We start from the raw sequence: 25,558 nt of genomic DNA, 5'->3' as shown, positions 1-25,558 counted from the left end.
TACCACAGAGCACACAGAGAGGCTCGAGTACAACACTAGATATGAGAGAGCTTGTTTTAACCATGAACATGTTTCATGGGGCACAAAAGCTACTGATTACCTCATCAATTACTGAAGTCAAATCTGCTTCCTTCTTTCACATCCCCCACAGGTTTTTTTTTTATCTTCTCACTGACATACTGTTTATTGAATTTTGCCATCAGTATGGGACGTCTCTTGTTGTATCTTAGAATCCTAGGATTCAGGGAGGTGGTAAAGTGGCAATGGTGAATTTGGGAATCTGGTCTCCCAAAAGTACCTGCCGCTCTACCCCTGATTCTGCAATGGCTGCCAGGCGGATCAGCCCTCCGCTGGAGCCGTCCCGCTCCACGGCCAAAGCGAGAGCTGCTCCCCTTCTTGGGGTCTCAGCCCACAAGGATGATTCCTGCCGTAGGGTCTTCTCGGTATCGGTAACTCATCTCCTTAAAGAGGCTGGCTGACGTGTATGCCAGCGGAGGCTCATTCAGCTCAATGCTGTGGAAACCAAGCTGATAAGTGACTGCGTCAGCTACTGCCTGGCTATCAGCTGCTGAGCCTGAGTGGCAGCAAAAAATACGGTCATGAATAGGGGTCAGCTTGTCAGTCACTCGATTGGTGATGTACGATGCAGTGGTTGTTCTGGAGTCGGCTCCTAGAACCACGCCCCCATCAAATTGCACGGCCATGATAGTGGGCCCTGTTGAGACTTCCGGGTTTTCCCACTCGGGGATAATGGCCTCAGGCCCCCAGGCTGGTGCTGGCCGTGCTCCCTGAGCAGCTACTAAGGTGGCCGCCATCTTCTCCTCCGGTACGGCCACAAAGCAACTGTCGTAAAGCACCACAACTCTAGCACTTCCAAAAAGTCTCCAAGGAAGAATTATAATAGTGTATGTTAATATTCCAAATATTTAAAAATCATTTCTCTTCTTAAAATCATGTCTGACATTTATCTATGAGAAGGTGTCACCTGCTGTAATGAACTGATCAGAAGAGAAGGAAAAGTGGACCAGCAGACCAAAGAATCCAAACTACAGTGTGTGTGTGTGTGTGTGTGTGTGTGTGTGTGTGTGTGTGTGTGTGTTCCATCTTAGAGAACTAGTTTCTTATCTCTCTGTTTCCTCACCATCACCACTATGGGGTGGGGGGGAGTGAAGGGGGGAGAAAGAGGAGAAAGAAAAAGAGATAAGATGATTTGTCTTCAAACCTGTTCTGAAAGTAGCTTGGAAATAACTTCAGAGGCCCCAATACCACTGAAATATAAGCAGTACCAATTTGCCTATTTAGAATTGCTCTTTAAAATTTGAATCTACTTGAATGAGTACCCTAGATAGCCTGAGACAGAAATGTTTTCTTTCCTGTAGGACAAGGAATTTACTTTTCTTTCCCTTTTACAGTATAAGTCAGTAGACTTGTATAAATATCAACAAACTGCTTTCCAAAAAGCTTAAATTATTTTACTTTTCAACAAGTAGTATGAGAGTTTACCTGTCTCATTAAAACTTTAAATATTAATATTGTTTATTGCTAATTTGATAGTTTAAAAATTTGTCCATTTCTGTGTTAATCTGCATTTCTTTTACTGTCAGAATGACTACATTTTCATGAATTTATCAATCATATGTATTTCCTCTTTTGTGACTTACCTCCAGATATGCCATTCCCATTATTTGTGGGCTTTGACATCTTCTTTTGAGTATCCTCATAGACTATAGGTATTATCTGATTGCTTTATTTATTACCATAGTTAATAATTTTATTTTCAACTTGCAGTTTTAATTTTTTATATTCACACAAAATTTTTAATGTTTTAGGTCAAATCTATTAATCTTTCTTTTTATGCTATACTTTATCACTTTGATACACAGAATGTTATTCCCATCCAGAGATAAGGCAAATATTCACCTACATTTTTGTCTAGCTTTTTAATCTGTTCATTTTTTTCACAGTACTTTTGTACAATTGGAACTGAGTTTTGTGAATGCGAGAGAAATGAGTCTTTCTTGCTAATTTCTCAGTAATTTTATTGAATAAAACAAAATTTCACCAATTATGATATTTCCTAACTTGATTAAATATCAAATGAGAAAGCCCAAAAGAAAATCATGTGCGCCCAGCAGTCAAGTCAGAGATCATCAAGAGGAAGCCATCAGGCTGCCTCCTACAGCTTTTATTAGAAAGGCAATTCCACGATGAATTTACTGTACTCCAGGGTCTGATTTTCTGCCTGACGTAGTCCAAGTGCTGATTTGTCAACACATCAAAAATAGATTTTTCTCCTAGGAGTGATACATCTAAACCAAACTTACACAAGACTGATACACAAAGCCAGATGTCAATGAATTCATTTACAGCGAGAAGTGTAACTGCCACAATGACCACACACTCATGTCTCCAGGATCAGTGCTTTTATTTCAATAAGGCAGACGGCATACAGCTCAGAATAACAATCGAAAATGGCTGGGGTGGGAATTCCTGGTGGCCCAGTGGTAGCACTTTCACTGCCGGAGCCCGGGTTCAATACCTGGTCGGGGAACTAAGATCCCACAAGCCGGTGGCACAGCCAAAAAAAAAAAAAAAAAAAACTGCTTGATTTTTTTGTTTTTTGTCATTAGTCAACTGATGCTTTACAATATACACAATTGTATGGCTTCTTTATGGTGATTTTATATGCACAACTATGTGCTAATTTCACAACTCACCTCTTTGAGAGTAAGCTAATTTCCAAATTCTTAGAAATATGATTTACTCTAACACTAAAATGCTGATAATAATGTTGTTTCTGCTTATCTTTTTCTATTTGTGTTAAATCTTCCTGTTTATTCTTATACCATAGTTCAACTGTCTTTTAAGTACAGTATTGGTTAAATATGTTTTAATATATGGTAGGGAAATTTTATTTTTACTCCTCTGTTTCAAACTATTTGTAGCTATTTTTGCCTCTTTCTTATTTAAGAACAATTTTAGAAGCACCTTAGCTTTTGAATAAGAAAAAATGACATTTTGAGATTATTATTGAAATCAAGTTAAGTAAATAATTAGAAGAACCAAGATCTTTATACTCTCAGGGCTTCCATTAACAAGCATTATTTGTATCTTCATTGATTCAATGCTTGTATGTTAATAAAATCTTCTCTCAGGCTCTACATAATGTCCTACTATTTCATATTTTATGGGGGATTATCGACAGGGTACTTTTTCACTGTAACTTATTATTGCTGGTATCCAGAAAAGTTATTCTCAAAAATATTCATTAGAGATAGTCTTATAACCAGGCCATTTGTTGAAGTGTCGCATTATACTTTACTCATGTATGCTCACTAGATCCAGTTTCATGTGGATATTTTTATTCATGAGCAAAGATTTATGACCAGGTACCAGGCACAATGTGAAATTCTGAAGAAACTGAATAAGGAATTTATAAGCAGTAAACGAAGGGAACTTGTTCTAGTGAATGGGAAAGAATAAAAAGAAAAATGGATAAAGAGAGATGACATTAAAAAGAGGAAGAATAAATATCTAGCCTAGAGATTCAGTATATTACTATGTGATGCTTTATAGATTTGCTTCAAATCGTTGTGCTCATCTTCAATTATAGATTTGTGCTTGACCGTGTTTTTCCTTGCTAACACCTGCAATTGCTCTATCTCATTTGATTTATAGTGTTGCACTTTTTAATTTTCAATAGTTATAATTTTATAATACATTATATTATTATATAATATATAATAACATAATTTATAAAGAATTATCATTATCAAAAAGACTTGACTCTAGGCATCACTGTTCAGATATCTTTGAATTTCAAACTATCTGTGGATATGGATAGATCCTACAAGAATCACAGATATCCAAGTGGAATATAGTAAAATAATAACCACCCTTTTTACCTTCACAAGTTTTAAGCAATGATTGATCACTTTGGAGTGAGGATGTTGAAAATGTACTGTGTTAGGAAGTAGTACGAGCCCTGGGAAACCATGAGCTGTGAACTCAATGGACTTTATAGGTAGTAAAAGTAATAATTTTCCACATCTAGGGCCTGAAGTATACTGCATTTAACTAAACAGAATTGGGACAATTTTCATGTAGGAAATCTCTACTATAAAGAGACTGTCTTAATCCATTTACTGCTATAACAAAATACCACAGACTGGGAGGCTTATAAACCACAAACATTTATTTCTCTCAGTTCTAGAGGCTGGAAGTCCAAAATTAGGGTGCCAGCATGGTCAGGTGAGGGCTCTCTTCCAAGCTGCAGACTTCTCATTATATCCTAATAAGTCGGAAGAGGCTAGGGATCACTCTGGAGCCTCTTTTATAAGGGCACTAATCTCATTTTTGAGGGCTCTGTGCTCATGACCTAATCACTTCCCAAAGTCCATCACATTGAGCATCAGATTAGCATAGGAATTTGAGGGGGGGACATAAATATTCAGACTATAGCAGATAGATTGATCTTTTCCAAATAAGAAAAACTCAATTTAATCAATATTAGCTTTTTTTATGAATCCCTGAGCCCAGGAAATTTTCAGATTTCATTGTGCTTTTTCTCTGCAATTTCTCCTTTTGTATAGTCATAAAGAAATATATTCATAAATTAGAAATTCATCCAGATAATTTATATTCAGCTTTCTATTTTCACATTTCTTTCTAGTCTGATGTGACTAGTATGGCAATTCATATTTGATGGGGTAATAGAGTAGTAGTATCTGCCCTTTTGTGCCCTTATTTTAGCTACAAATAGCAACTGTATGAAAATACAAGAAAAAAAATTCAGCTGGATGTGGGGAAGTATTTCTAAAATATCACAGAACTAGTGGAAAAGTTATATCTGCTGGCTTGGTGGGGATGTACTTTCTTTGCTATGTTATTGGTGCTGCTGTGCTTCTAATTGAAAAGAAAATTGAATAATATTACCAGGCCAACTTTTGGATATATATGGTCAATATATATTTTTAAATTTTCAGGGACAGAGAGGAATTTATACATTTATTTGCAATTTTGCTTTTGAAGTTTCTAGGAATGTGAGTGTTTATACATGAGTGATATAACTAAATATAAAACCTGGGTATACTATACACAATGTGTATTTTTTGTGGATCATGAATTATTTTCAAACAACATTTTTAGTTCTAAACTGAAATCACAACACACAATCAAATGATCTTTCAACCAAATGTTTCATCATGAGCAATGTTACCCATACAAGCCTTTTATGCTATCAGCTATCTGTCACAGACTTAAGTAGCCCCAAAACCAGGAATTCCTTCTTTCTTTTTTTTTTTTAAAGAATTGCCTATTTGCATTACTCCAGAAAAATCCACATGTTAGATCATCTACAAACAGATTAAGAACTTAAAATAGTAGCAAGATGCAGTGTGATGTAGAGGAATAAATCTTAATCTGGAAATCAAAAGATGGAGGTTCTAATCACATTTTCACAGCTACTTGTGTGATACTAGGAAAATCAGTCCTTCTGGCATTCAAACATCCTCTAGAAAATGAAGTGGTTGGATAAAGTAATCAATGCAAAAATACTCTGACATTCTCATACATCTATGTTCAATGGCTGTTGGATGTTGTACAGCAAAAATCATAGAAGGGAAGTGGTCATGGTGAAATTTACCATGATGAATAATCATATGTTTGGGCTTATATTAGGATCTGAGTTTGAATAAATAAAACTTTGAGACTTTTGAACAAAATTATTTTAGCTCTTCTGCTTTCATTTTCTTTTCTAACTATGATTATGTGATCACATGAATTATGATTGGTTTACAAATAAGAGTCAACATATTTTACTATGCCACTACATATGGAAACATAGCCTTTAAATAGATTTCTTCTAAGCAAGGTGAATGTGATCAAATTCAAAGACTGAAGTTTGCACTCATATTGCCCCTTGCATGTAGAAATTGCTTTCTGAGAAAATAATTTGGCCCCTTTAGAGGCAAATTTTGGAATGTATAGTAAGATACAAGAGGATGTTTTATTATTACAAAGCCCTCGTTTTGCTGACTGGAACTCTGCCATAATACCTCCTGATTCTAAGAATAAACAGTTTATAAACTGGGCTCTGCTGAGGTAATCATCTTCATTAGCACGATTTTCATCTGACCCTGTATTGACCCTGGAGCTCCAATTAACTTAAGTTTAAGTATAATTGTGAACATATGGTAAATGAAGAATACATGAACCTGAGTGAATTTACAAAGTCAGCTATGTACAAACAGATTCTTAGAGGTCAAACTAAACTAATATGTAAATACATAATAATTTTCACCTCCAGAAACAGAGGTTATTCTCTCTCTGAAAATAATTGCTATCATTCTAGCTTCATAAGTATGCGTTGTTATTGCTTTGTAAGTCAAGCTGATTTCAAATCTTGCTTTTCCTTCTATTTTATAATCCTTATTATAGTATTTTATGTTGATCTCTTCTCATTTAAAAATGTTCCTATTTTCTTAACGCAGACACAATTAACCTTGTCTAGAACAATCCTGTTTTTATATAAAATTTCAAGCTGGTGAAGGCATGTATAAAAGGAAAACTGCTGAAAGCAGTAAATGTTGCTCAGTTTACATTCTCCAACATCAGCATGTCTAAATGGTCCCTCTTTACCCAGTAAGTATCCATCTATGCTTGCTCTTTCCATAATGGTTTCAGCTTCTTTAAAATCCAAACTGCTGACCACTCTTTCATAGGGTAGAATTCAAGTAAAAAATATAAAGAAATAGAGGCTTTGTAATGATTATGCAATTTAATCCTAAATTATTTGAAGAGCTAAGGGCTGATCACTAACTTGGAAGTTGAATGAGGATACCCATACAAATGATTTTCATTTCTATCTTATGTTTTAATGTAAAAAGTATTTGCAGAAGTATTAAGTATATTTTAATTCCCTCCTTTACTATTTAAGAGCAATGCTTGGCCATGAATAATGTATATTTGCTGACTAGCTCCTTTATTGTGAATAATTCAATGAAATTATTTTGTACTTCAAAGAAATAGTCAACTTCCTAATATTCTTTGTATTATCTGATGTATGTTTAGGGAAATCATCACAGTAGCTTACCACCAATTATAATATTACTGATACAAAAAATAAAGAGCACATAAGAATGATTACAGGAAAGTAACTGTGAGACATTTGAGGTTACTTCTGTTGGAATTAACTGAAAGCCAAAGAAAGTACTTGATTTTGATCAAGCAAACAGAAACTTCTTAACTCAAAGCCCCAACCTCATTTAATTTTTTTTTGAAGTTTAGAATTTTATTTATTTTTTTATACAGCAGGTTCTTATTAGTTATCCATTTTATACATATTAGTGTATACATGTCAATCCCAATCTCCCAATTCATCCCACCACCACCCCCCTCCACCACTTTCCCCGCTTGGCGTCCATACGTTTGTTCTCTACACCTGTGTCTCTATTTTTGCCCTGCAAACTGGTTCATCTGTACCATTTTTCTAGGTTCCACATATAATTTTGATTCTCTCCCAGATCCGAAGTCCAAACACTATCCAACTCTTCAATTTTCTAGCAAAGCACCTGAGAACAAAACAAGACAAGGTATAGAACATGATAAAACTGGAAAGCACATGCATTTTTGAGATAGAGAAAGAGAATGTAGGAATGATCACACACCTAACATTGTGCTTGGGACAGAGTGGATGGCAGATTGCTGACTAAACTTATGACTAACATTGATACAATGACAATGCAAGAATGACTTATCCACCTGTCTAACAAGAATGACCCTGCCTGTAATGCAAAGACATTCAACAGTAATGTTACAATAATGTCCAGCACCATGGCAAAAACATAAATTAGAACAACTTATGAGCATCTTTGAATTATAATATTACAGATTTCACTCTTAAATTCTCCTTTCCTTAACTGAAGAACAAAGTGGTTTATTCAAGTATGGGTTCATTTCATCTAATACTAGCTTAACTATAGATACTCAAAATTCCTATAAATAACTGTGCTGGTCTCCTGCGGTCCTCACAATAAACACTTCTATAAAAAAAGAGTCCTGTGAAATGGATGCATACATCATAGAAACACAAAGGTAGAAAAGCCACTTTTGTCACCTAAAAACTATTGTACAGGGAGAGTCTTGATTTTTAATAGCATAAAAAGAAATAATTTTATGCGCCTTCATTCATACAATATTTGTATTTTATTCATACTGAGAAAAAGGATTATACTGTATTTAGAATTCTTTTGTAAGACTAAAAAAAAAAGAATGTTTCTATAAACATGGCATTTTGAATTCTATCCTGAAGAGATATATGCAAGCAGTGATGTTTCATATTAAACTATAATTTTTATTCTCCTCATATTTTCTACTATATATTCTCCCTGTAACTCATTTAAACATCTTAAAATGATCTAAGTGAGGATATTTTATACAATGTAATAAATGTTTTCTACTGCAGATAAAATTCATCTCCTTTTTCTTTCTAAATGTAGAATATCTGGTCTCTAATAATTAGGCTATATGCGTAAATTCTTCGGTGAATGCTATCAAGCAACACATTAGTCCTGTGTTTACAGTGCCTGTATATAAACATTTGGGCAATGAATGAGACATTTAGTTAAATCAATTTTTTTCTTGTGTTTGAATATTGCATGTTCTAGCTATATTGTTCTTGGAAATAGTGATACTTTTCTTCTTGGCTTTGTTTTCCCACTGGATATGTTTCACAGTGGTCTTCCTTCTGATATTACACTTTTGATAAAAATTAGGAGAGTGGTCAGACAGTGGCCCAGTAATTTTTTATGATTCCATAATACCTTTCAACTCTGTGATTTCTAAAATTTAAAGAATCATAGAAAACTGTGAGTGTGTAAGGAGTCTCAGGAGCATCTAAGACTTTACATTCTTTTTTTGTTGTAGAAGTCTTTTATTTTTTAAGATCAAACTCTAAATATGGTTTTTATGCAAAAACTTTATGAAGTATCTAAAAAAAATCTCAGGTTGCTCCACTAAGACAATACTACCCCTTCCCTGTTCATCACTCAATTTTGACTAGTCATCTTCCACCTTACTAACTTCATTGATTGTACTGTATACTAACAAAATTATTAATATTTATTTGTAACAGACACTCCTATAAATAAAAATAGGCCATGAAGTCTGAAAAGAAGCAATGTCAGGAAAATATAAATAAAAATTTATCTAGTATAGCCACATTAAAATTAATTAAAGTAATATTTAGGAAAAAACTTTGTCAAACTCATGAAAACTATAGGTAAATATATTGCAAAAAATATATTTATCACAAAAGAATTTTGAAAACAGCAAACAACTCCAAAATTTTTTAAAGTACTGTAGAGCAGATTAAAAGAAAATTCAAAAAAGCAAATAATATTGATAAAAGCAGATATTAAAACATAGATGCAAAAATCAAAAGAAATTAATTTTTATGCTTGTTCTTTGAAGAATAAATTACAAGTGTCTAGCAATAATAGTCACAGGGAATTAAAAAGGGGAAAGCACAGATAAATAAATTAAGAATGAAAAAGAAAACAAAACTGATAAAACGGAAATATATGTAAAACAATAACTAGAATAAACTGTATGCCAATAAATTAGAGAACCTAAATGTAATTGATAGTTTTCCAGGAAATTTTAAATTACCAAATTTGACTCACAAAGGTGCAGCACACTTAAATGAAATATAACCATTAAAGAAGTTGAACTTGTAGTCAAAAATTTCATAAAGGACACCAGAAAGACTTTTTATTGGCATGTTAATCATATCTTCAAGGGCAGTTAATTCATAACTTACACAAAATATTTCACAGATAAAGTGGGAAAGATGTCCAACTGGTTTTTAAAGAATAGTACAACTTTTATGCAATAATTGGAAAAGTATGCAGAAAATTTGTAATTTTTTAAACTTATAAATTTAAATCTAAAAACTCCAGATAAAATATTTTCAAACAAAATCAAGTAGAGTGCCAAAAATAATATATCAGGATTATAGTAAGGAGTGGCCCCCACTCGCCGCAGCTGGAGAGGGCCCACGCGCAGCAATGAAGACCCAATGTAGCCAAAAATAAATAAATAAATAAATTTATTAAAAAAAAAAATTCACCATCATAAATCTATCAGTATAATGCACTTCATAAACAGAAAAATTATTCTACAAAATCCAACAAGTCTTCTTGATTTAAAAAAACTTAGCAAGCCAGGCATATATGAGATTTCTTTTCTACTAAAAAATTACAGCAAATATACATTTTGTACAATTTGTATATTTATGCTTTATCTTTTTTATTAACTGAGCTGAACATTTGTCTAATTTATGTATATTTTTAAAATATTGACTAACTTGATTACTCTTTTCTTCATTAATTTCTGATTTTATCTTTATTATTTATTTTATTATATTATCTTTATAATTTTCCCAAGTTTTTTAATTTGGAGATTTAATTTGTCCTATACATATGTGAATATGTACATACATATGATTAAGTGTTTAAGGCTAAAAATTTTCCTATGATCATTGGCTTTATATTTAAATATTAGATTCTGATATATAATATTTTAATTATTATACTATCATAGTGATTAATAATTCTAAGAAAATTGATGAACTAATTCTCAGTTTTATCCAAAAATCTAGTCTGTTAAATAGCTATCTTAAAAAAAATTTTAAACAACATTATTAAAAGGAGTTAGTATTGATTGGTTCAATATTAGAGGCAAAAATAAATAGAAGAGAAGTTGGGTCAGAAAGACATGCATAGGCGTATAAATGAGTTTACTATTAGGTAAATTTGGCTTTTAAGTTTAGCTGGAGAAAGATGGACTATTTAATAATAAAGAGAGTTTGAACATTTGATCATGTATTGGGAAAAAAACAAAAGCTAAACTTCTATTCAAAACTTTACATAACAGCAAGCTTCTGATGAATTGAAGTACACATAATAGAGCATAAATACGCTAGAAGGAAACAAATGGTTTTATTTTGTAATGTTGGAATGTGGAAAGTTTTCCTAAAAAAGACACTACATGTATGTATACATATGAGATTTCATAACGTAAAGTTATTCATCTTAAGAAAGAACTTATGACAGAATTAAAAAGCCTAGTGGCAAACTGGCATAAAAATTTGCAATGTGCAATTACAAAAATGATTCATATTAACGATATATAAATATCTCTTACCAACAAATAAAAAAAGAACAACCTTCCAAAAAACCTGAGCAAAATGCACTAGCAAAATCCACTTCTGAAAAGTTACTATTTCATCAATACTTGAACATGTGCACAAATATATACAAGTATACATAAATATACCCACTTATATACACATACACATATTTATGTGCTATAGTTAAAAATTATACATGTCTATTTCAAGAAAATAGAAAAATTATGGCACCTATGTATTATGAAGCTATTAAAAAGAATGTGATTTATTCACATCAAAAGATTTCAAAGACATATGTTTTTGTGTGTGTGTGATCATACACTAAGAGAGGAAACAGTAAAAGAGAGAACAAAAGAGTGACTTCCTCTACGGTATACAATGGGATGGGCAAGGAAGAATTTTCTTATTTTATCGTGTATAACATTTAGTGTTTGATATTTTTACAATATATATACATAATTTTAATTTTTAAAAATAAAGTATTAATGTTAAAATATTAGAATCAGAATACTTCGCGTTCCATTGTTATTTCTTATCTTTCATATCTAGTGAATGCCATAAATTTTTAATGTCCTTACAGATGTACATCTACATTTATACATTTAGAATTCGTAAGGTCAGGGTATTAAAATGGAAGGGACATACTTAAAACTTATTTTGATATATAAGGAAAGGATCATCCATTTTTGTATCCTCTGCAGAGTGTAGAAAGAAGTTCATATTCCATGAGTTTTTGTTTGTTTTGCTTTGTTTTATTTTTGGTTCACTTTGCATGAAACATTACAGTATAGGAGAATATGATCACTGATATCATGAGAGTGTGAAATGGATGTACTGAGTAACTGTGGAGAAAAGCTTTTTGTGGAGTTTTGACAATCAGAAAATGGTAGAAAGATGTTAAAGTAAAAATAATTAAAAATACATTTAAAAGTTTTAAGGAGTATTTATTGCATTAACAGAGTCTCTGCTTATAACTAATACCAAATAATTATTAAAATAATTTTTTAAATATACAACATTAAATGTGTGGCTATATAATTGACCACATAAATAATCAAAGTTCAGTAAAGATACGAAATTGAAAAATTTTTAATAGTTGATTATTAAACCAGTTTTAAGATTATCTGATACCATGGCTAATATGCAGTAAATGTTCATTAAGCATTCATTTAAAATTAAAAATAATGACTGGTATTTACTCTGCACTCATTCTGTGCTGGATTTGTGGTAATTATAATACATACATTTTCTCATTTTCTTATCACAACCACCCAAGGAATCGCTATATGGATCAATGATCCCTGACAAGGCTACCATCTAGTGGTGATTAATTTAAGCCTTAGTCAGTTACCTTGGAATTATTCTGGCACCCAGGGAAGAAGGCTAAGGAATTTTATTAACATGGACAAAAACTAGATGGCTGAATAATTTTAAAATAGCATGTTATCCTTAATTAATGATGTTGTAGCCTACTTCTGCATATTCAAATACACCCTGTTTTCAGAGGTTGAGTTAATGGATCTGAGCACTATGAAAACAGAAGATTATCTAATATTGTGGGCACAGAGGAAAGTAATTTACAAGTTTTACTATTTTTATTTTTTTAAAACATCTTTATTAGAGTATAATTGCTTTAAAATGATGTGTTTGTTTCTGCTTTATAACAAAGTGAATCAGTTATACATATACATATGTCGGCATATCTCTTCCCTCTTGCATCTACCTTCCTCCCTCCCACCCTCCCTATCCCACCCCTCTACGTGGTCACAAAGCACCGAGCTGATCTCCCTGTACTATGCGGCTGCTTCCCACTAGCTATCTATTTTACGTTTGGTAGTGTATATATGTCCATGCCACTCTCTCACTTTGTCCCAGCTTATGCTTCCCCCTCCCCATATCTTCAAGTCCATTCTCTAGTAGGTCTGCATCTTTATTCCCGACTTGCCCCTAGGTTCTACAGACCATTTTTTTTTGTTATGTTTTAGATTCCATATATATGTGTTAACATACAGTATTTGTTTTTCTCTTTCTGACTTACTTCACTCTGAATGACAGTCTCTAGGTCCATCCACCTCACTACATATAACTCAGTTTCGCTCCTTTATATGGCTGAGTAATATTCCATTGTATATATGTGCCACAGCTTCTTTATCCATTCATCTGTTGATGGACACTTAGGTTGCTCCATGTCCTGGCTACTGTAAATAGACCTGCAATGAACATTGTGGTACATGACTCTTTTGAAGTATAGTTTTCTCAGGGTATATGCCCAGTAGTGGGATTGCTGGGTCATGCAGTAGTTCTATTTTTAGTTTTTTAAGGAACCTCCATACTGTTCTCCATAGTGGCTGCATCAATTTACATTCCCACCAACAGTGCAAGAGGGTTCCCTTTTCTCCACACCCTCTCCAGCATTTACTGTTTGTATATTTTTTGATAATGGCCATTCTGACTACTGTAAGATGATACCTCATTGTAGTTTTGATTTGCATTTCTCTAATGATTAATGATGTTGAGCATTCTTTCATGTGTGTGTTGGCAATCTGTATTTCTTCTTTGGAGAAATGTCTATTTAGGTCTTCTGCCCATTTTTGGATTGGGTTGTTTGTTTTTTTGATATTGAGCTGCATGAGCGGCTTGTATATTTTGGAGATTAATCCTTTGTCAGTTGCTTCATTTGCAAATATCTTCTCCCATTCTGAGGGTTGTCTTTTTGTCTTGTTTATGGTTTCCATTGCTGTGCAAAAGCTTTTAAGTTTCATTAGGTCCCATTTGTTTATTTTTGTTTTTATTTCCATTTCTCTAGGAGGTGGGTCAAAAAGGCTCTTGCTGTGATTTATGTCATAGAGTGTTCTGCCTATGTTTTCCTCTAAGAGTTTGATAGTGTCTGGCCTTACATTTAGATCTTTAATCCATTTTGAGTTTATTTTTGTGAATGGTGTTAGGAAGTGTTCTAATTTCATTCTTTTACATGTACCTCTCCAGTTTTCCTAGCGCCACTTATTGAAGAGGCTGTCTTTTCTCCATTGTATATTCTTGCCTCCTTTATCAAAGGTCAGGTGACCATATGTGTGTGGGTTTATCTGGGGACTTTCTATCCTGTTCCATTGATCTCTATTTCTGTTTTTGTGCCAGTACCATACTTTCTTGATTACTGTAGCTTTGTAGTATAGTCTGAAGTCAGGGATCCGGATTCCTCCAGCTCCATGTTTCTTTCTCAAGATTGCTTTGGCTATTCAGGGTCTTTTGTGTTTCCATACAAATTGTGAAATTTTTTGTTCTAGTTCTGGAAAAATGCCAGTGGTAGTTTGATAGGGATTGCATTCAATCTGTAGATTGCTTTGGGTAGTAGACTCATTTTCACAATGTTGATTCTTCCAATCCAAGAACATGGTATATCTCTCCATCTGTTTATACCAGCTTTAATTTCTTTCATCAGTGTCTTATAATTTTCTGCATACAGGTCTTTTGTCTCCTTAGGTAGGTTTATTCCTAGATATTTTATTCTTTTTGTTGCAGTGGTAAATGGGAGTGTTTTCTTAATTTCACTTTCAGATTTTTCATCTTTAGTGTATAGCAATGCAAGAGATTTCTGTGCATTAATTTTGTATCCTACTTTACCAAATTCATTGATTAGCTCTAGTAGTTTTCTGGTAGCATCTTTAGGATTCCCTACATATAGTATCATGTCATCTGCAAACAGTGACAGCTTTACTTCTTCTTTTCCAATTTGGATTCCTTTTTTTCTTTTTTTTCTCTGATTGCTGTGACTAAAACTTCCAAAACTATGTTGAATAATAGTGGTGAGAGTGGGCAAGCTTGTCTTGTTCCTGATCTTATGGAAAGAAATGGTTCCAGTTTTTCACCATTGAGGACAATGTTGGCTGTGGGTTTGTCATATATGGCCTTTATTATGTTGAGGAAAGTTCCCTCTATGCCTACTTTCTGGAGGGTTTTTATCATAAATGGGTGTTGAATTTTGTCAAAAGATTTCTCTGCATCTATTGAGATGATCATATGGTTTTTCTCCTTCAATTTGTTAATATGGTGTATCACGTTGATTGATTTGCATATATTGAAGGATCCTTGCATTCCTGGAATAAACCCCGCTTGATCATGGTGTATGATGCTTTTAATGTGCTGTTGGATTCTGTTTGCTTGTATTTTGTTAAGGATTTTTGCATCTATGTTCATCAGTGATATTGGCCTGTAGTTTTCGTTGCTTGTGACATCTTTGTCTGGTTTTGGTATCAGGGTGATGGTGGCCTCATAGAATGAATTTGGGAGTGTTCCTCCCTCTGCTATGTTTTGGAAGAGTTTGAGATGGATAGGTGTTAGCTCTTCTCTAAATGTTTGATAGAATTCGCCTGTGAAGCCATCTGGTCCTGGATTTTTGTTTGTTGGAAGATTTTTAATCACAGATTCAATTTCAGTGCTTGTGATTGGTCTGTTTATATATTCTATTTATTCCTGGTTCAGTCTCAGAAGGTTGTGCATTTCTAAGAATTTGTCCATTTCTTCCAGGTTGTCCATTTTATTGGCATAGAGTTGCTTGTAGTAATCTCTCATGATCTTTTGTATTTCTGCAGTGTCAGTTGGTACTTCGCCTTTTTCATTTCTAATTCTATTGATTTGAGGCTTCTCCCTTTTTTTTCTTGATAAGTCTGGCTAATGGTTTATCAATTTTGCTTATCTTCTCAAAGAACCAGCTTTTAGTTTTATTGATCTTTGCTATCATTTCCTTCCTTTCTTTTTCATTTATTTCTGATCTGATCTTTATGATTTCTTTCCTTCTGCTAACTTTGAGGGTTTTTTGTTCTTCTTTCTCTAATTGCTTTAGGTGTAAGGTTAGGTTGTTTATTTGAGATGTTTCTTGTTTCTTAATGTAGGATTGTATTGCTGTAAACTTCCCTGTTAGAACTGCTTTTGCTGCATCCCATAGGTTTTGGGTCGTCGTGTTTTCATTGTAATTTTTTCTAGGTATTTTTTGATTTCCTCTTTGATTTCTTCATTGATCTCTTAGTTATTAAGTAGTGTGTTGTTTAGCCTCCATGTGTTTGTATTTCTTACAGATTTTTTCCTGTAATTGATATCTAGTCTCATAGCATTGTGGTCGGAAAAGATACTAGAAACGAGTTCAATTTTCTTAAATTTACCAAGGCTTGATTTGTGACCCAAGATATGATCTATCCTGGAGAATGTTACTTGAGCACTTGAGAAGAATGTGTATTCTGTTGTTTTTGGATGGAATGTCCTATAAATATCAATTAAGTCCATCTTGTTTAATGTATCATTTAAAGCTTGTGTTTCCTTATTTATTTTCATTTTGGATGATCTGTCCATTGGTGAATGTAAGGTGTTAAAGTCCCCTACTATGATTGTGTTACTGTCGATTTCCCCTTTTGTGGCTGTTAGTATCTGCCTTATGTATTGAGGTGCTCCTATATTGGGTGCATAAATATTTACAATTGTTTTATCTTCTTCTTGGATTGATCCCTTGATCATTATGTAGTGTCCTTCTTTGTCTCTTGTAATAGTCTTTGTTTTAAAGTTTGTTTTGTCTGATATGAGAATTGCTACTCCAGCTTTCTTTTGATTTCCTTTTGCATGGAATATCTTTTTCCATCCCCTCCCTTTCAGTCTGTATGTGTCCCTAGGTCTGAAGTGAGTCTCTTGTAGACAGCATATATAGGGGTCTTGTTTCTGTATCCATTCAGTGAGTCTATGTCTTTTTGTTGGAGTATTTAATCCATTTACATTTAAGGTAATTATCAATAGGTATGTTCCTATTACCATTTTCTTAATTGTTTTGGGTTTATTATTGTAGGTCTTTTCCTTCTCTTGTGTTTCCTGCCTAGAGAATTTCCTTTAGCGTTTGTTGTAAAGCTGGTTTTGTGGTGCTGAAGTCTCTTAGCTTTTGCTTGTCTGTAAAGGTCTTAATTTCTCCATCAAATCTGAATGAGATACTTGCTGGGTAGAGTAATCTTGGTTGTAGGTTTTTCTCTTTCATCACTTTAAATATGTCCTGCCACTCCCTTCTGGCTTGCAGGGTTTCTGCTGAAAGATCAGCTGTTAACCTTATGTGGATTCCCTTATGTGTTATTTGTTGTTTTTCCCTTGCTGCTTTTAATATGTTTTCTTTGTATTTAATTTTTGATAGTTTGATTAGTATGTGTCTTGGCATGTTTCTCCTTGGATTTATCCTGTATGGGACTCTCTGTGCTTTCTGGACTTGATTAACTATTTCCTTTCTCATGTTAGGGAAGTTTTCAACTATAATCTCTTCAAATATTTTCTCAGTCCCTTTCTCTTCTTCTTCTGGGACCCCTATAATTCAAATGTTGGTACATTTAATGTTGTACCAGAGGTCTCTGAGACTGTCCTCAATTCTTTTCATTCTTTTTTCTTTATTCTGCTCTTCAGTAGTTATTTCCACTATTTTATCTTCCAGGTCACTTATCCGTTCTTCTGCCTCAGTTATTCTGCTATTGATCCTTTCTAGAGAATTTTTAATTTCATTTATTTTGTTGTTCATCACTGTTTGTTTGCTCTTTAGTTCTTCTAGGTCCTTGTTAAACGTTTCTTGTATTTTCTCCATTCTATTTCCAAGTTTTTGAATCATGTTTACTATCATTATTCTGAATTCTTTTTCAGGGAGACTGCCTATTTCCTCTTCATTTATTAGGTCTGGTGGGTTTTTGCCTTGCTCCTTCATCTGCTGTGTGTTTTTCTGTCTTCTCATTTTGCTTAACTTACTGTGTTTGGGGTCTCCTTTCACAGGCTGCAGGTTCGTAGTTCCCGTTGTTTCTGGTGTCTGTCCCCAGTGGCTAAGGTTGGTGCAGTGGGTTGTGTAGGCTTCCTGGTGGAGGGGACTAGTGCCTGTGTTCTGGTGGATGAGGCTGGATCTTGTCTTTCTCTTGGGCAGGTCCACGTCTGGTGGTGTGTTTTGGGGTGTCTGTGTCCTTATTATGATTTTAGGCAGCCTCTGTGCTAATGGATGGGGTTGTGTTCCTGTCTTCCTAGTTCTTTGGCATAGGAGGTCCAGCACTGTAGCTTGCTGGTCATTGAGTGGAGCTGGGTCTCGGCGTTGAGATGGAGATCTCTGGGAGATTTTCGCCATTTGATATTATGTGGAGCTGGGAGATCTCTTGCGGACCTGTGTCCTGAACTTGGGTCTCCCACCTCAGTGGCACAGCCCTGATGCCTGGCTGTAGCACCAAGAGCCTGTCCTCTACATGACTCAGAATAAAAGGGAGAAAAGAAAGAAAGAAAGAAAGAAAGAAGAAGATAAAATAAAATAAAGTTATTAAAAAAATAATTATTAAGAAAAAAAATTTTTTTTAAGTAATTAAAAAAAACAAACAAAAAAAACGGACAGAAAGAACCCTAGGACAAATGGTAAAAGCAAAGCTATAGAGACAAACTCACACACAGAAGCATACACATACACACTCACAAAAAGAGAAAAAGGGAAAAATATATATATATCATTGCTCCCAAAGTCCACCTCCTCAATTTGGGATGATTCATTGTCTATTCAGGTATTCCACAGATGCAGAGTACATCAAGTTGATTGTGGAGATTTAATCCGCTGCTCCTGAGGCTGCTGAGAGAAATTTCCCTTTCTCTTCTGTGTTCGCTCAGCTCCCGGGGTTCAGCTTTGGATTTGGACCCACCTCTGCATGTAGGTCACCTGAGGGCGTCTATTCATTGCTCAGACAGGACGGATTTAAAGGAGCAGCTGATTCGGGGGCTCTGGCTCACTCAGGCGGGGGAGAGGGTGGGGTACGGATGAGGGGCGAACCTGTGGTGGCAGAGGCTGGAGTGATGTTGCACCAGCATGAGGCGCACCGTGCGTTCCCCCGGGGAAGTTGTCCCTGTGTCACGGGACCCTGGCAGTACAAGTTTTACTATTTTTAAAAACTATTTTTATTAATTCTTTATATCATTATCATCTAGACTAAAACTATGTTCAATTTACTGGTCATTATATTATATTCAACAGAAGGTTGAAATAATTTTCTCTTATAGATAGTTGGAAGTATGGAGAAAGGAAAAATCTGAAATATATGTTGGGATAAATTAGGAGAGAAAGAAGTTGAAACATCCTATGGACACAGAAAACTATCAGGTTTCTCAAACCATGTCTCTTGAGAGCAAATCTTGTGGTATATAGAATTTTAGACATAGCCTATAACAAGTTCATAAATGGTTTCCATGGCACAACCCAAATCCCACCCAAAACTCCATACACTTGGAATTGAGCAACAGATCTCATGAGACTTCACACTCAATTACAAAGTATTCTGAAGTGTGCCTTTATGCTGGTTTTCTCAATTAATTACAGCAAGTGTCATCATGGACAGCTTGCAGCAGTTAATTGAATTTGACAGGTTAACTTGAGAGCCTTATTCACTGAATGCACTGGGGAATTGGGGGGAGCAAAAGGGCTGGCCAAGACAGAAAACAGAAGATGCTAGTGGAAAAAAATAATAGTGGAGTCAGCACTAAGTAGATTAGAAATATTTATCCCCAAAAGAAGAGAATGACCAGAGAATACATCAGTGAGATGTCATTTCATTATTCTTAAATTCTTAGGCTGTCCAATTTGCTTCTATTTTGGAGATTTCTGTACTGCGATGGTATAATTTTGGAGATTGGGAAATTACTTTAATAGCTGCACAAAGTTAAAGTACACTGCTATTTCATGCTTCCAGTCAGCCACATCCAAAGGCAATACGAACACAACTTTCAGTTCAAATTTGATCTCATTTTTCTTCTCCCCACTTTAAAATTATCATCTCCTGTTTTCCTAGTGTTTGTCAAAATATTAACATCAGAACAATCAATCTAATTCAAAACATCATCTTTGACTTCTTACTTTTAGAAGTCTTTCCCTGCTATCTTTCAGTAATTCCCATTTCTTCTGTTGTTCAAATATCTCTGAAATCCCTTTTCTAATCTTATTTCTATTTCTCTAGTTCAGAATCTCATTATACCATTTTATATAATAACAATTTTAAAAAACCTTGTGTCTAATATCCTTGCCTTCATTTTCTGGTCTTCTCTGTGCTCCTGCCCTTGTGTTCATCTTCTGCACAGTCTCAATGTGAGTCTTTTTCTAAACTACAGCTCTGATTATGTTATTTCTCTCTCTAGTGAGACTGTTATATTAAATTTAATTGATTAGTCTGGAATACTAAATAGGCACATGTGGCTGTCCAGTTTTCCTAACACCATTTATTGAAGAAACTGTCCTTTCTCCTTGTATATTCTTGACCCTACTGTCATAAATTAATTGATTGTATCTATGTGGTTTTACTTCTGTGCTCTCTATTCTGTTCCATTGGTCTATGTTTCTGTTTTTCTGCCAGTATCATACTGTTGGATTAGCTTTATAATATAGTTTGAAAACAGGAAGTGTGATGCCTCCAGCTTTGCTTTTCTTTTTCAAGATTGCTTTGGCTTAAAAAGACAACCTATGGAATAAGAGAAAATATTTGTGAATCATGTATCTGAGAAGGGGTTAATATCCAAAATATATAAAGAACTCATAAAATTCAAAAGCAGAAACACAAATTTTAAAATGGGCAGAGAATTTGAATAGACATTTTCCCAAAGAAGACATATAAATGGCAAATAGGTACATGAAAAGATGCTCAATATCACTGATCGTCAGGGAAATGCAAATCAAAACCACAATGAGATATTACCTCACACTTGTTAGAATGGCCAGACACAAATAATAGATATATTATGAATTCATTTATATGAAGATCAAGGACAGGGAAAACTACTCTGTTGAGGTAGAAATCAAAATAGTGGTCATTGGAAAGGGAACACGAGAATTTTCTGGCATCAGGGAAATTTTTTATACCTTGATTGTCTTTGTGTTTATTTGAATATGTGCATTTATTAAAACTCAATATTTTGTGCATATTTCTATGTAAATTTTACCTCAATTGTTGAAAAAGGTTAAACTCTTAAAACTCTGATACTAAAAAGAAATATTATAAATTGCACTAAGGCTATGAAATTGCTCACTTTTTTTGTACTAAAGGAAATTCAAGTGAAAACCAAAGAAATATGTCATTTTTATCTACTGAATAAAAAATGTAAAATAATAATACTATATACTTAGGAAGATATCACATTCTTTTAGTGGGACATTAAATTCACATACTCTTTCTAAAAAATACCTCTCTGATTCAGTAATTCAACTTTAAAAAAAATAAATTATTTAGGCAAATGTTCATATATATCCATTGTGGCATTTTTTGTAACACTAAATTGTAGACAACTGAAATTTCTCAAAATAAAATAATTTTATTGGTTAAATAAATGAGTGGTAAACCATTTGGAAAAAGTCATTAAAACAGGGTTTTTAAAAATTAAATTTTATTGTTATGAGAAAATTCTAATACAATATAAAAAGAAAAAATAAGTTTAGAGATCAAATATACATTCAGTATGATTATAATTTATGAAAGATTACACATTTAGATGTTAAAAATTAAAAGCAACTGAAGCAAAACATTCAGTTTTTCTGGGGTGATAGAATTATAGTGGATATAATTATCCACTATAAGAATTATAATTATCCACTATAAGAAAATTATATTTTATATAATTTTCATATTCTCTGTATTTTCTGATTTTTTAGATAAACATTTATTATTTTTCTAAATGCTTAAATTTATAAACTATTTTAGAGCAGTACATTTCAAAAACACTTTAGTTTACTATCTATTACTGAGATTATCTTTGGAATAAACACAGTTTAGAAATTTGTCACTGACCATTTTCCAGACAACCTGCTGTGAAAATATATTGCATTAGTGGTTCTTGGGAGTTAAAATATATATATAGACCTCATCCCAAAGTTTTATAGAAAGTAAAGTGGCTAAATTATAAAGAATCAAACTAAAAGACCAATGCCTATGTCAGTATATAAAGTAATAAGCATTCAGTGGAAGATTCTCCTAAGATTTACTTGTAATTTAAATTTCTCTAATATTAAATTAACCTCCTCTTTTTAAAATCTTTTTTTTATTTTTATTTTTTTAATTGAAGTATAGTTGATTTACAATGTTAATTTCTGCTGTACAGCAAACTGATTTAGCTATACAAATACTTTCTTTTTTATATAATTTTTCACTATGGTTTATCTCAGGATATTGAATATAGTTCCCTGTTCTATATAGTAGGATCTTGTTGTTTATCCATTCTATATGTAATAGTTTGCATCTACTAACCCTCCCCCACCCTCCCTCCCCCTTGGCAACCACAAGTCTGTTCTCTATGTCCTTGAGTCAGTTTCTGTTTTGTAGATAGTTTCATTTGTGTTATATTTTAGATTCCACATATAAGTGATATCATATGGTATTTGTCTTTCTCTTTCTAACTTACTTCACTTAGTATGATAATCTCTAGTTCCATTCATCTTGCTGCAAATGGCATTATTTCATTCTTTTTTATGGCTGAGTAGTATTCCATTGTATATACGTACCACATCTTTTTTATCCTTTCATCTGTCGATGGACATTTAGGTTGTTTCCATGTCTTGGCTACTGTGAATAGTACTGCTATGAACACAGAGGTGTGTGTATCTTTTTGGATTATAGTTTTGTCCGGATATATGCCCAGGAGTGGGATTGCTGGATCATATGTTAACCTCGTCTTTTTATTGAACTATTCTGTGTAGAGTTCAAGAAAAGGTAATAAAATATTTTACTTTTTAAATGAAGGTTTTAGCATTGTATCACTTTCAAGGACAAATATTTATGAGAAATAACACCCCAATCAGGTTTCAGAATTTTCCTTCTACTCATTATGTAAAGCACAAACAATATTTGAACTAGAATTGGTCTTACCATTTGTGAATCAGTTACTTAGCATTTGTATTACCTAAAATGACAGGAATTACTTTTTTTTTTGAATGATCAGAAACTTTTTTTAAACTTCCTGTACCATAGACAGAATCTATAAAATTTACTGACTTTCATGAAAATAAAATATTTATACATGTTCTATGGAAGGAACTTGGAAAGGCACACATTGCATATTTGTTAAGAACTATGGCTGGAGTGTGTTCTAAATGAGATGACTTAGTGTAGAAATTGTGTAACAGTATGATTTTGATGGCTTTGTTGAAGAAGTTGTATGCACATAGTGATTTCTGATGTTCAGTAGAACTATACACATCAAGATAGAATGAGTTTTCAGATGTAAAACCTCTGCACTGATTGATTTTTCAAAATATTTACATGAACTTAGACATTTTAAGATGTATTTTCAATATGAAAGTATAAGTAAAACAGATGTGGACATGCTAGTGCTACAACAACTAATTTAGAAGGCAATCAACATTAATTGATTTTATTTAAACTAAATGGAAAAATGTTATGGTTTTTAATGGCAGATTAGACATTAAAATCCTTCTTACTGAAAAATGTCCAATAGAATATATCATTTAAAAATTTTAAAAATACATGACTGAACTAGTAAAGAAAGAAATGGACATCCCCAAGTCAGAAGTGAAAAATGTGTAAGTCTGAGGCTACCATGGAACCTCAGCGGATTTCCAGTACTTCTGTCTTAATAAGCACAGCACAGATGATAAATGCTAGAACTTGAATGAGGATGGGAGTTTAAACAGAAACACCCACATCACCCACATACAAGCTCTGGTAGGTTCCAAAGTGAAAATTCACATGTTAAATGACAAATATATGAACAAAGCATTCATGAGAATGAAAGTGCTCCAAGTAAAGCAGAATTTTTTTAATTCGGTATTTTCACAACTCAGTGTAGCACAAGTTAAATAAAACAGAAAAATGATTCGAAATACAGTTTACTAAAATCTGACCCCAGTAGAAAACTTAGAAAGGTAAACTTCCAGAGGAGAAACAGAATAAACAACATCATACACACACACTCTTCACCAAGCCTAGGTGTTTTCATGACTAAATCTTCAAACACAAATTAGTCCCAATGTCATATAATTTGTTTTGGAACTTAGAAAATGAAGAAAAACCTCAAATTTATATAACTAAGCACATATAGCATTAATACCTACACTTGATAAATATATCAAAAATGAAACAGAAAAATAGAAAGAAAACCACTAACCAATCTCACTTAGAAATATCAGTGCAAAAATCCTAAATCAAGTATTAGTACATAGACTGCAGAAGCACGTTGAGAAATTCATAGAGCAAGACCATATGAGATTTTACTCTAGGAATGCAATAGTGCAAAGGTAATTCAATATTAGGATATCCATTAATATAATTCATCATTTTGATTGATATAAGGAGAAACATACAAAATACAACTCTCATTCTTGATTTTTAAAAAACTCTAAAACTGGAATATATAGATACTTTATATGTGTCTATATAATAGTTCAACACAATTAGAGAAGAGATAAAATAAGAGATATAGAAATTAGAAAAAAAATTAAAACTAATCTATTTCTACAATAATAAATAATGTACTTGAAAAATATGATAATTATAAGACTAACTCAAGGCACAAGCAACACTCCAAAAAAAATTAAAACACTTAATAATAAAATTAGTAAAAATTGTACAAAACATATACAAGGAAAACCTGAAATCCAAGTGATGCAAAACTAACCAACTGCAAATACATCTTTTGGATAAAATGTGTTATATTTTGAGTTTAGGAAATAGTCCACAATACCACCCTCACTCAGATATCAAATGAAAAGGTCAGGGTTCCTCAAACCACCCTCACTTCTGACACCAATTGCAAGGTTAGGGGTCCCCAAGACCACCATCTGCTTTGATAGTTTGCTGGAAGGACTCACAGTACCACTGACAGCTGTTATACTGACAGTTATCATTTGTTACAGTGAAAGGACACATATGAAAATCAGCCAAGGGAAGAGATACATGGGGCAGACTCCACAAAAATTCCCAATGCAGAGCTTCAGCCGTCCTCTTCCAGTGAAGTCAGGAACACCAGCTCTTCTAGAAACAATGTGTTACAATAGGCACACAGTATTGCCAACCAAGGAAATTCACCTGAGCTTTGGTCTCCATAATGATTTTTGATGCTTGGTCATGTAGAGCTGATTGGCTGTCCGCATGGCTGACTTCAGTCTCTAGCCCCGCCAGAGATTGAGCTAATATCATGTAACCCAAAGCCTCCATCCTAAATCGCATTGTTAGACTATCTAGTGTGGCCAAAAGCCCTCAGCTAAACAAAGACACTTTTACCAAATAGGACATTCCAAGAGCTTAGAGAAACTCCTAGGAACTAAGGGTAAAGGCCAGATCTCTCTTTTGGCAAGGTTGAATTATTCAATATGCAAACACAAATGCCAGTTTTCCCTAAATT

At 33.5% G+C, this 25,558-nt stretch overlaps 1 protein-coding gene across 1 annotated transcript; it reads right to left on the bottom strand.

The window, feature by feature from the left end:
• Positions 1-217: 217 nt before the first annotated feature.
• Positions 218-815, bottom strand: LOC132360605 (proteasome subunit beta type-6-like). Its single transcript, XM_059915687.1, is given in 2 exon segments — positions 218-386; positions 388-815. Coding segments are annotated over 2 exon segments (573 nt in total). The 3' UTR covers positions 218-241.
• Between the last annotated feature and the right edge of the window lie 24,743 nt (positions 816-25,558).

This window comes from Balaenoptera ricei, chromosome 2, assembly GCF_028023285.1.
Source record: "Balaenoptera ricei isolate mBalRic1 chromosome 2, mBalRic1.hap2, whole genome shotgun sequence".
NCBI classification, from domain to species: Eukaryota; Metazoa; Chordata; class Mammalia; order Artiodactyla; family Balaenopteridae; genus Balaenoptera; species Balaenoptera ricei.
Note: the sequence above shows the minus strand (reverse complement) of the source record. Positions and strands in the feature narration are given on the sequence as shown.